We start from the raw sequence: 14,011 nt of genomic DNA, 5'->3' as shown, positions 1-14,011 counted from the left end.
TAAATAAATAATAACCTCAAAAGCTCCTTGAGGGCCTTCTATGTGTTTATATATATATATATATATATATATATATATATATATATATATATATATATTAACACACATAGAAAACTGCTGTAGGAGGAGCTACATCTCAGGTGGCCCTTGAAATACATTTATTGCGACGTTTCGAAATACAAAACACGTCGCCATAAATGTATTTTAAGGACCACCTGAGATGTACTACTTCCTCCTACGATGGTCTTCCATTGTTCGAGTTTTTAGTAGTAACCACCATATGTTTGAACGCTATATATACATATATATACTTTTTTATTATTATATTTTGCACTATTGTTTTTTGTGATAATAGAAAATCACAAGTTCCACGCAATGCCAGTATGAGCTCTTGTGATTTCTGTTTTTGATGTTGCACAGAACTTTGGTTTGAATATCTATTTTCGTTGTTTCACTTGTTAATTCTGTATGAAACGAAACCCGCAGGGTGTATGTTCAATTAGATATGTATATCTTACTTGATTTTTCCGAAGTTTAGATTAATTTCCCACCATGAAACATCTATAATGGATTGCCGTTGGATCTGAATAGTAGCAATACACAGAACATGAAAACATTTGAGGTCTCTTTATGATTAAAAGATGTCATCACCAGGAGCATCACCAAGGTCTTTGTTGGTTGGTCAGAGTCAGGTGGACCATAAGAGGCCTTCTCTTTTTCATAACTTAATACGCTCAGGGGAAGAGAGCTTGTCCTTGCATGACTCCGTTCTAATCTAACTCGAACGAGGGCCACGAGAATCGCCCTTGCTGGATGACTGCCGATACTATTACTCTTTATAAACATCAAGAGAAATTACACATTTAGTGGTAATTAAAATTAGCGTTAGCAATGATGCGAACTCGAAAGTCGTTGCTTGTATATTTTATATAGTAATGTAGTTTCCTATATAATTGTGGGCTTATCACAGATGTTTTTCACGAGATTGTGAATTTCTTATAATGATAATGATAAGGAATTATTATTAGTGCTGCTGCTTGTGCTGAAGTTCTAGTATTCCCTGCCTTGGATGTTGTTATTCAAGACTTCCTATCTTATCATTTCTCCATTTCTTTGTAGACAGATTCTTGCAGCAGTAATAACAAGTTATGCTTTCAGTACCTCGTATGCAGTTCAGCACGGGAGGTAATACGCCGTGAATGGCTATTATTATTGGCCAATTACTTCGGTAATTGTTGGTATGGATTACTGATCGATGTGAAATCTAAGGGCAAGAAGGAATTTTTATCAAATATGTCAGTTCTCTCTCTCTCTCTCTCTCTCTCTCTCTCTCTCTCTCTCTCTCTCTCTCTCTCTCTCTCTCTCTCTCTCTCTCTCTCTGTGTGTGTCACCAGAAGTTGTAAATAGCAACAGTGTGGAAGAGTTTCAAAGAAAACTAGACAAAATCATTAGGACACTAAGAATGAACAGTAAAACCTGCTCCTAGAGATAGTGAGCACATGATGTCTCCTCGGATATACTAACAAGTCTTTGAGACATCCTAACCCTTGTAACTCTCTCTCTCTCTCTCTCTCTCTCTCTCTCTCTCTGGACATATGGGAGTTTATTGGTCAGGGAACTTAATAGGTTGTTTTATTTCGTCTTACGATGAACCTCTTATTTGCTCTCTCTCTCCTCTCTCTCTCTCTCTCTCTCTCTCTCTCTTCTTTGTGAAGATAATTTAATTAATCCTCTTGGATAAATTTTCATCTATAAAAAGAAATGTTTGTTTTGATGAAGTAAGTCCCATTCATTCGCTCTCGTTATCGGGGGCTCTTTATCTTGTATATTCCGTATATTCACCTTGGAAAGGACCCAATCAAAGTATATTCCTCTTGGAAAGGACTCGGTCAAAGTATATTCTTCTCGGGAAAAGGACTCAATCAAAGTATATGCCTCTTGGAAAGGACTCAATCAATGTATAGTCCTCTTGGAAAGGACTTGATCAAAGTATATTCCTCTCGGAAAGGATTCAATCAATCAAAGTATGTTCCTCTTGGAAGAGGACTCAATCAGAGTATATTACTCTTTGAAAGGACTCGATCAAAGTATATTCATCTTTAAAAGGATTCGATCAAAGTATATTCATCTTTAAAAGGATTCGATCAAAGTATATACATCTTTAAAAGGACTCGATCAAAGTATATTCATCTTTGAAAGGACTCGATCAAAGTATATTCCTCTCGGGAAAAGGACACGATCAAAGTATATTTCTCTTGGAAAGGACTCAATCAAGTATATTCCTCTTGGAAAGGACTCAATCAAGTATATTCCTCTTTGAAAGGACTCGATCAACGTATATTCCTCTTGGAAAGAACTCATTAAAGTATATTCCTATTGGAAAGGACTCATTAAAATATATTCCTCTTTGAAAGGACTCGATCAAAGTATATTCATCTTTGAAAGGACTCGATCAAAGTATATTCATCTTTGAAAGGACTCGATCATAGTATATTCCTCTTGGGAAAAGGACTCGATCAACGTATATTCCTCTTGGAAAGGACTCATTAAAGTATATTTCTCTTGGAAAAGGACGCAATCAATGTATATTCCTCTTGGAAAGGACTCATTAAAGTATATTCCTATCGGAAAGGACTCAGTCAAAGTATATTCCTCTTGGAAAGTACTCAATCAAAGTATATGCCTCTTGGAGAGGACTCGATCAACGTATATTCCTCTTGGAAAGGACTCAATCAAAGGCACGTCGTGTGATTATTGATCGTCCTCTCTTAGTGTCCTTTCTCTCCTCCGTAAGTTTGCTTTCATCTGATTTTTCTGCTGGGAATACTTTGTCTCCATAGTTCTGTAACACCTGTCTGGCCATCCCTTTCAGAATTTGATGTGAATAAAGCCAAACTCCTCGGATTTAATCACTGAGAACTAGCGATTGCATGTCTTCATTTATCTGAACAGAGTAAGGACATTCGATTACTAACTTTTGTGGCTTTACTTTAATAATAATAATAATAATAATAATAATAATAATAATAATAATAATAATAATGTGTTTTATTACAAGTAATTGCTGCCTCAGCTGCGTTAATTTTATAAAGGTTCTTCTCTATTTTTCTAATTATTGTTTTCTAATTGTTGCTTAAACTGGTGAGCAACAAAAAGAAAATAATTAGAAAAATAGAGAAGAGCCATTATAAAATTAACGTATCTGAGGCAGCAATTACTTTTAATAAAACATCTTTAAAAGAAGGTTTACTTCCAGCATACAACAACAACAACAACAACAACAACAACAATAATAATAATAATAATAATAATAATAATAATAATAATAATAATAATAGCAACTTTTGGCGATCAGATTTGAATCATGCAAAGAGCGATTTAAGTTATATACATATCGCTCTATAATGAACATCCTTTTTATTGAGAAGTATCTCAGTGCTGTATTATGTTGATTCGATAATTGGGGAACTCTGTGGAAAGAGAGAGAGAGAGAGAGAGAGAGAGAGAGAGAGGAATGCATAAACTTTCATAGTAACAACCACATTTTATTGCACAAGATATGAAACGATCAGAACTTGCAGCTGATGCGCTGTCGGGAAAACGATTATGTGAGAGTAACTCGGTAATTGCATTCACTTGGAGACGTTAAAAAGCCCGAGTTCCTGGAGATCGGAGCGGGCATTATCTTGGACGATTGAAGACGGGGGAAAATCAACGAACGGAAAAGGTCGGAAATCCGTGTTTCGCATTGATGATTTATTTATTAGAATGAAAATGTAAAATATAAACAATGTAGTACATGTTAAACAGTACACATTAATTATTATCTAATAAAATGTAGCATATTTACTGTAATTTTCGTTGGGGACCGTATATTTTAGCACACGCCCCCCGAGTAAGCTTGAGGTCGGATCACGCCTTGTTACTTTCCACTTTCCAGTGGAGGGTCAGAATTTAATTCCATAAAGTCCAGCTTAAAAAGTCCAGTATCAGAATTCCATGGACAGCCTCCATATGGGAACAAAGTACTGTCTGAATTTTGTATATTCCATGTATATGGCCCTGAGCTGAAATAAAGGATATTATTATTATTATTATTATTATTATTATTATTATTATTATTATTATTATTATTTTGGGCATTTTACTTGCGCAGTGGCACTTAGGATGGACGTGGCCCCAAAAAATGGGAATTGTGTCGATTATGTGTCAAGGAATTTAGTATGTAACACACTGAGCAACAGAGAGGCACTCTGTATGGATGTCAATTTGATGATTTATATTCTTATGAATGACATACAGCTTATTCGGTCACAGCCAGTTCTTCGTTGGAAGAGTCGGTTACTTGCTCGACTACCGATCTGGTGGTCCGTGTTCTCACTTTTTGAGGATATATATATATATATATATATATATATATATATATATATATATATATATATACACACATATATATATATATATATTTATATTATATATATATATATATATATATATATACATATATATATTTATATATATATATATTAGATATATAAATATGCAACTTATATATTAATATATACAATATATATATATATAGCATATATATATATATAAATTACATATATATACATATACATAACAGACAGATATATATATATATATAGATATATATATTATATATTTATATATATGCATACGTTATCCTATATTATATATATAAATATTATATATATATATATAATATATATATATATTTATATGTATATCTGTAATATATATACGTATACTTACATATACATATACATCTCATTATTTTTATTCAGAAGATTATCCCCTTTTCATATGGAACAAGCCGTAGATGTAAATGTATAATGTATTCATGCATGTGCGTGAGTATGTTGACATGAATATGCGACCTGGACTATGATGAAAGGGTGACACACAGAAGTCTGTATATTTGTTTTGTTTCTGTGTTGCTACTGTCGTAATGCCAAGCGCAGTACCTATACACATTCTTACCTTTGAACATTGTTTTCACTCAGGTAAAGTGAGCAGCGTGAACAGCGTAGCTAAGTGTGTAGTAATGTTTAATGTCGTAGGAAATGTGCGCATGAAAAGCGCAAGATCAATACATTGATTGCATAAATAATGTAGTGATTCGTGCACGGCCTGAATGCCACTGACTGTTCTGTAATGGGTAGGAGTAGAGTAACCTCCCTGTAATAATAATAATAATAATAATAACAATCGTTCTACGGGAGATTGACGTGGATGGATTTGAGTTTCGCTTACTTTGGGAGTAAGCCTACAAACTACTTTGTTGTGGTTGTTGTTGTTTTTGGGGATAGGAAAGGTCCATGTAATAATAATAATAATAATAATAATAATAATAATAATAATAATAACAAAGGAGATTGATGTGGATGGAATTGGGAGTAAGCATACAAACTGCTTTGTTGTTGTTTTTGTGTGGGTGGGGGGTTAGGAAAGGTATATGAAAGAGCTTAAAAAGGTCTGAAAAAGGTGTTTAGCGTTGAGTTGAAGATACAGGAATTTTAGGATAGGATATTTATGATTTATTTATTAGACTGAAAATGTAAAAATAAATAAATAATGCGCATGTTAAACAATACAGAACAATCATTTCTAATCAAATATACCGTATTTATTTTAATTTTCGTTGTTGAAATAAGGCGCTATTTGACTGTAGGTTTTAGCATGCTCCCTAGTAAGCTTTAGGTCGGATCGCGCCTTGTTCCAGTAAAAAAAGAAATTACCTTAATGCTTTAAAGAAATAATACGCACTCAGTGATTAGGAGCGCGGACAATTTTTTGTCATTTTCACATTCTTCGATGGATATATAAGCCATATTCTAATAATCTAATTGATCTCCCATTTTTCATGGGTAGGAAGGATCCCTGACGGTTGAAGAACCACTTATTCGTGTCCAATCTCTTACAGACGACTTCTCAAGTCTTTAGGAAGGCCCCTGAACGGACCTAAAGTAACGGAACGGGTCATTGTCCTTTCTCATTATCAGGCCCCTCTATTGATCAAGACGTTACGCAGGCGGTCATTATATTTTTTTTAGCGTAGCGAGGCAGTGTGCTTGTCACTGCTTTGTGTTTGTGTCAGGGGGCCGACGTTTGTGATCCCCCTGCTTCTTCTTCTTCTTCTGCTCGCTATGAGGTTCCTGTGACGTTAGTTTGCTTTAGGGATTTTTCTTTAGTTAATTATTTATTCCTTCGTATTGTTAACTGTCATTATTGGTTTATGAGAAAATTGCTCTTGCGACTTTTGCCTGTGAAGTTGATGTTCTTCGGCGTAGATAACTGTCCTTATTTATCCATCTGTGTGTGTGTGTGTATATATATATATATATTATATATATATATATATATATATTATAAAGTTTTACTGAAGCACATTGTTTTTTCTTTAAATTAAATTTTCACTCATTTATCACCACACCAAATAACCTATTTGGTCCCAGTGCTTGGCCCGTATAGGAAGGAACTGGCATTTCATTCAGATCCTTCGGGATAGCCCTGCAAGACCTGATTGTCAGCTCAGTGTTCTGGTTAATTTTTTTATAATAATAGTAATTTAATCGCATTAATACCACCATCTGCAGTGCACACGAGCTTACTTCCCAAATTGTCCATGGAAGGTGAACCTTTTTTAAAAAAAAGGTCAGATGCTTAAAGTTGTTGTGTATTGCATTCTAGAAACAAATATAGGCTAAGGGTCATGGGAACCAGAAAAGATTGATTGTATCGGTTTTGGATCCTGTTTTTGAAGGAGATGAACCCTATAAATTCGGGGGCTTGACTAGAAGCTATTTGGCCACATAGCCATTAATTGCCAACGATATATTAAATTCTTTAGTGTCTAAGCGATATTCCTGCGCAGGACCAAATCCGTTTTTGGGGAAGAAGGTGTGTAAATAACAGCCACAGTATTATAAAGTATAATATATATATATATATATATGTGTGTGTGTGTGTGTGTGTGTATGTATATATATATATATATATATATATATATATATATATATATATATATATATGTATGTTATAGTATGTATGCTTAAAAAATCACAGTAGATGCACGTGACTTCATTAAATAAGCGCTTTCGTCTATCCTTGACAATGTCTTAGCAAAGACGAAAGCGCGTTGGATTTCTGCCTATCAGTGGTTTATGCTGTGGTATATTATATATATATATATATATACTTAGTATATATATATATATATATATATATGTATATATAATCATATATATATATATATATATATATATATGATATATATTATATATGTATATAATATTATTATTTATATACCAATGATATAATATATATTATATATATATATATAATATATATATATGTGTGTGTGTGTGTGTGTGTGTGAGTAGTATATATTCGTAATCCTTATATGTGTGCATTGGTTTTCATACACATGTTATATAATTTTGTAGGCATTGCCCATAAAAGAAAACTACCAACGGCCATTGCTACACTTCCATAATATTAATTGCTTCATGCTATGAAATGCATTCGTAAAGAGGCTATACTTCTACATTTTCGTCCTCGAGTTTTCGTTTTCTTTACATATATTTTTTTTATTTCCTTACCGTGTGATATTACCTTTTATTACCTTTGCCAAAAAAAGCAAAAATGAAATATATGATGTAAACGCAGATTAACTTTGAATTCAGGAAATTGATAAAAGTGAATGAGAAAATAGAGAACTCATTTGATATGAGAATTCATATATGGGCGGAGAAGGGTTACCAAACATCGCTGTAGTGGGACGTTTGCGTTTCATATATTCCGTTTCGAATCGCGAAAGATATTTGTGAATTCAAAATTCACATCAGCATACCGGAAGCCTTTTCAGATGAAAGTCCCATAGCTATCAGTTTTATCCCGAAGTTTACAGTCCCAGAATTCATAGGAGAACAAACAGGAGATCATGTTTTGAGAGAGAGAGAGAGAGAGAGAGAGAGACAGGAGAGATAGAGAGAGAGATAGAGAGAGAGAGAGAGAGAAGAGAGAGGAAGGGATGTAGATACGGGTTCTTTATAGATCACGTGAAGCAGTGCTATTGAATCGTTTCATAGCCGCTACATTATCTGGTTTGGTATATAAATATAATTATATACTGTATATCATATATATATTATATTATATATATATATATATATAGTATATATATATATTATAATAGTTTATATGTATATATTATATATATATGTGATATATATATATATATATATATATATATATATATATTATATATATATATATATATATATATATATATATATATATATATATATATATAATATATATATATACATCTAACCGTATTTGTTTACCGCTTTTAGGGTATACTGGTATAGTTTGGAAGTTGTGAATTCTCTCTCTCTCTCTCTCTCTCTCTCTCTCTCTGTTCATTTGCAGCAACCATTAATTGTCAACTTATGTACCTGAAAAACCTCAGAAAACAATGATTGTATATGAGGACGGGAAGCTTTGATAAGTTGCGATAATTAAGACGCACCGAAGATAATCGTAGGGGAAGCACTGAAGGAATGAAAGGACGGGAGTAAGAAAATAATCGGATAAACAGAGGGCGACAGAAAATCGAGAGAATGGGAATGGGAATGGGAACGGGTAATATAGATACAAAAGATGAAACTCGGTTAGAATTCTCTCTCTCTCTCTTCAGACGAACCAGTGAGTAATCAGAAGAGATTGTATGAATGGTGATCTCTTGGATGTAAATGGTCATTGAAAACTGGATTCTCTCTCGTGCGTGGAAGTTGAATCCGCTGAATCATCCTATAATATATATATATATAATATATATATATATCTATATATATATATATATTGCCATTCCAAAAGTCTTTAAAAAGGATGGCTAGACCTGTACCCCCAGGGGAGGTCCTCGGACCCCAGTTTGTGAACCACTGCCGTAGAGGACCTCAGAACCCCAGTTATTCCTAGCATCACTATGTCTGCTCCCGTGGACGTTGGGAAATATATATATTGTCATCTTGGGCTTATTTTTGGGCTGGTATATCTCTTACAATTTAATACATGTATCAAGGGCGCCAGGGGAAGTAGTCATGGTATGTACTATGCTTGTTAAGTTTTGCATGATGCAACACTTGTGTCTTGAACTTGCATGATGAAACATTTGTGTCATGAACCTTGCATGGTGCAATACTTGTCTTGAACCTTGCATGATGCAACACTTGTGTCTTGAACCTTGCATGATGCAATATTTGTGTCTTGAACCTTGCATGAGGCAACACTTGTGTCTTGAACCTTGCATGAGGCAACACTTGTGTCTTGAACCTTGCATGAGTCAACACTTGTGTCTTGAACCTTGCATGAGTCAACACTTGTGTCTTGAACCTTGCATGAGGCAACACTTGTGTCTTGAACCTTGCATGAGGCAACACTTGTGTCTTGAACCTTGCATGAGGCAACACTTGTGTCTTGAACCTAGAATGAGGCAACACTTGTGTCTTGAACCTTGCATGAGGCAACACTTGTGTCTTGAACCTTGCATGAGGCAACACTTGTATCTTGAACCTTGCATGAGGCAACACTTGTGTCTTGAACCTTGCATGAGGCAACACTTGTGTCTTGAACCTAGAATGAGGCAACACTTGTGTCTTGAACCTTGCATGAGTCAACACTCATGTCTTGAGCCTTGCATGAAGCATCACTTGCATCTTGACCCTTGAAGGATGCAACACGTGTCTCGAACCTTACGTGATGCTACACTTGTGTCTTCAACCTTGAAGGATGCAACACTTGTGTCTTGAACCTTGCATGAGGCAACACTTGTGCCTTGAACCTAGAATGAGGCAACACTTGTGTCTTGAACCTTGCATGAGGCAACACTTGTGTCTTGAGCCTTGCATGAAGCAACACCTGTTTCTAGAACTTTTCATGATGCAACACTTGTTTTGAACCTTGAAAGATGCAACACTTGTGTCTTGAACCTTGCATGAGGTGACACTTATGTCTTGAACCTTGCATGAGGCGACACTTGTGTCTTGAAACCTTGCATGTCTTGTGTCTTGAACCTTGCATGACGCAACACTTGCATCTTGAACCTTGCATGACGCAACACTTGTCTTGAACCTTGAATGATGGAAAATTTGTGTCTTGAACCTTGCATGAGGCAACACATGTCTTGAACCTTGAAGGATGCAACACTTGTGTCTTGAATCTTGAAGGATGTAACACTCATGTCTTGAACCTTGAAGGATGTAACACTTGTGTCTTGAACCTTGAAGGATGCAATACATGTGTCTTGAACCTTGAAGGATATAACACTTGTGTCTAGAACCTTGCATGATGCAATGCTTGTGTCTTGAACCTTGAAGGATGTAACACTTGTGTCTTGAACCTTGAAGGATGTAACACTTGTGTCTTGAAACTTAAAGGATGCAACACTTGTGTCTTGAACCTTGAAGGATGTAACACTTGTGTCTAGAACCTTGCCTGATGCAATGCTTGTGTCTTGAACCTTGTAGGATGTAACACTTGTGTCTAGAACATTGAAGGATGTAACACTTGTGTCTTGAACCTTGAAGGATGTAACACTTGTGTCTTGAACCTTGAAGGATGCAGCACTTGTGTCTTGAACCTTGAAGGATGTAACACTTGTGTCTAGAACCTTGCCTGATGCAATGCTTGTGTCTTGAACCTTGAAGGATGTAACACTTGTGTCTTGAACCTTGTAGGATGTAACACTTGTGTCTAGAACCTTGAAGGATGTAACACTTGTGTCTTGAACCTTGAAGGATGTAACACTTGTGTCTTGAACCTTGAAGGATGTAATACTTGTGTCTAGAATCTTGCATGATGCAATGCTTGTGTCTTTAAATCTTGCATGATGCAACACTTGTGTCTTGAACCTTGCATGACGCAACACTTGTGTCTTGAAACTTGCATGACGCAAGGCTTGTGTCTTGAACCTTCCATGACGCAACAATTGTGTCTTGAACCTTGCATGAGGAAACACCTATGTCTTGAACCTTGAATGATGCAATACTTGTGTCTAGAACTGCATGACACAACACTTGTGTTTAGAACTGCATGATGCAACACTTGTGTCATGAGCCTTGCATAATGAAACACTTGTGTCTTGAACCTTGCATGACGCAACACTTGTCTCGAACCTTGCATGACGCAACACTTGTCTCGAGCCTTGCATGACGCAGCACTTGTCTCTAAAACCTTGCATGACGCAACACTTTTGTCTTGAAAATTACATGACGCAACGCTTGTCTTGAACCTTGAAGGATGTAACACTTGTGTCTTGAACCTTGAAGGATGCAACGCTTGTGTCTTGAACCTTGAAGGATGTAACACTCATGTCTTGAACCTTGAAGGATGTAACACTTGTGTCTTGAACCTTGAAGGATGTAACACTTGTGTCTTGAAACTTGAAGGATGCAACACTTGTGTCTTGAACCTTGAAGGATGTAACACTTGTGTCCTAGAACCATTGCCATTATGGCAAGTGCTTGGTGTTCTTGAACCTTGAAGGATGTAACAACCTTGTTTGTCTTGACTTGAAAGGATGCAACACTTGTGTCTTGAACCTTGAAGGATGTAACATTTGTGTCTTGAACCTTGAAGGATGTAACATTTGTGTCTTGAACCTTGAAGGATGTAATGCTTGTGTCTAGACCCTTGCATGATGCAACGCTTGTGTCTTGAACCTTGAAGGATGTAGCACTTGTGTCTAGAACCTTGCATGATGCAACTATTGTGTCTTGAACTATGAAGGATGTAACACTTGTGTCTTTGAACCTTGAAGGATGTAACACTTGTGTCTTTGAACCTTGAAGGATGTAACACTTGTGTCTTGAACCTTGAGGATGTAATGCTTGTGTCTAGAACCTTGCATGATGCAACGCTTGTGTCTTGATCCTTGAAGGATGTAACACTTGTGTCTTTGAACTTTGAAGGATGTAACACTATGTCTTGAACCCTGAAGGATGTAACACTTGTGTCTTGAACCTTGCATGAGGCAATACTTGCGTCTTGAACCTTGTGTGTATTGAACCTTTCATAGGGATTTGTCGAAAACTTACAAATTTAGCCCTTTTAAGATGAGTGACAATCCCTGTCTCTACTGAAGGACTTTGTCCATAATTGTCATAAGCTACGAGAGATGACAAGTTTTAAAAAAATGAATAATCGCAGCAAATACTTTTAGCCGAAATTAAATTCTGTAACCTTCTTAGTATATATGGCCACGCACTGTAAAATCAAATGTAATTTGAAGTACCCAGTCGGCGGAAATACTACACGCTCTAGTTAGTTTATACTCCTCTCAGTATCAACAATGAACAAATATCAAACACCTTTTCTGTGCTCTTGAATTTTTATTACATATTACGACTCCGGCTTCCTAGATTTTATGACCAGAATCACTTCGGCGTATCCGAGATAAAAAAACCAGGGTAGTACCTAGCATGAATCTGGAAGCGTTTTCTTAAGGAATTCCCTCTATACGTCACCTCCATACAAACGTAGTTATCGAGGACCGTAAATTCCTCTTTTTATACTTTGCCTCTTGCGTAAGCAGTAGCGGGGTTCTGAGGTAGGAAAGGCCTGATATATATATATAGCATCTAGAAATAAGGCAAGGCCTGATATAGCATTTGGAAATAAGGAAAGGCCTGATATAGCATTTAGGAGTAATGTTGCTGTTGGGAGGGGAAAACTTACGAGATCAAGCTCTAAGTTAAGCGTTCCCCCCACCTACTCTCTCTCTCTCTCTCTCTCTCTCTCTCTCTCTCTCTCTCTCTCTCTCTCTTCTCTCTCTCCTCGTGTACACAAATGTGAAAGCTGACAAACAGATTATGCAATTCTCATCACTGAGGGTTTCAACACAGAGATCAGAAAGCATTGGAGAATGGTAATGTGGAAAAGAAAGAAGGGAAATATTGCTGAACTAGAATCTGTCCCATCAGGGAGGAAGTGGTGAAAAGCCAATGAATACTGATTAGGAAACGTTGAAACCACGTGTAATAGGTCGTATGGAAAACAAGATTATTTTCAGTCTTGGGTTTTCTATAAAAAGCAATCTGTATACAAATTCTGTTCTCAAGTCAAAGTAACGTGAGAATGTTCCCCGAGCTTCTACGGGCTGACTGTTTTATCGCAACAATAAATTTTCTGGTAAAGGAGAGAGAGAGAGAGAGAGAGAGAGATAAGAAATGGATGTTTGTCTGACAACCAGCAAGACGTCTATAGAAGCCAGACTCCAGATTGCACATTCCCACAATAAACTCTTTCAGTTTCTGTAGCAGCAGGTATACTATGCCCTATTTCTTGTCTACCTCCATTGCCTTCGCCTTTCCATATGCTTCATAGAGCTCTTCAGTAGGATTTGCGATCGTGATCTGTACTATTTAGGAAAGAGGCATTTTAGCTTAAACGTATTTGTGAGGTTAAAGTATTTTGTTTTACTGCTGAATATAGTAGCCATGAGACCAATAATAAATAAATAAATAAATGAATAATTAAATAAATAAATAAATAAATAAAATAAATTGTTGCATTACGGCAGACCATTAGTATGAATGTATGTATATATTTATGGAAGTGCCTGTGCATATTATATAGCTAGCGAAAAAGTGTTCGATATCACTTTATCAAATTCCCGATGTCTGTTTTTTTTGTGTGTGTGTGAAAAATTTTGCTAATTATTTTCAGATAACTCAAAATAACTCCCTAATATAGCAAGAACCACAACACCAACCAAACAGGGAAGACAATAGAAATTTCAATATTCACATCCATACCGAAAGCATCTCTTCATCTCTTACATCATAAAGCCGAAATACTCGGCTAAGGTGTTAAAAAAAGAGAGCAAAAAAAAAAAAAGAGAAATTACGAAGGCCGTTATAGGGAACAGTTCTTTTCTCTTCTCCGTCTCCGGATTCAGCAATTTACCTCAACGGAGACGTTCCAC

General features: G+C 35.9%; 1 protein-coding gene across 1 annotated transcript; it reads right to left on the bottom strand.

Annotated features, from left to right (window-relative positions):
* Positions 1–9,104: 9,104 nt before the first annotated feature.
* LOC135225356 (uncharacterized) lies at positions 9,105–11,398 on the bottom strand. Its single transcript, XM_064264689.1, has 3 exons — positions 11,295–11,398; positions 10,047–11,027; positions 9,105–9,660 (listed from the first exon to the last, which is right to left on the bottom strand). The coding sequence occupies exons 1-3, from the start codon at positions 11,396–11,398 to the stop codon at positions 9,105–9,107; spliced, it is 1,641 nt and encodes a 546-aa protein (XP_064120759.1).
* Between the last annotated feature and the right edge of the window lie 2,613 nt (positions 11,399–14,011).

The sequence above is a fragment of the Macrobrachium nipponense genome, chromosome 13, assembly GCF_015104395.2.
Source record: "Macrobrachium nipponense isolate FS-2020 chromosome 13, ASM1510439v2, whole genome shotgun sequence".
NCBI classification, from domain to species: Eukaryota; Metazoa; Arthropoda; class Malacostraca; order Decapoda; family Palaemonidae; genus Macrobrachium; species Macrobrachium nipponense.
Note: the sequence above shows the minus strand (reverse complement) of the source record. Positions and strands in the feature narration are given on the sequence as shown.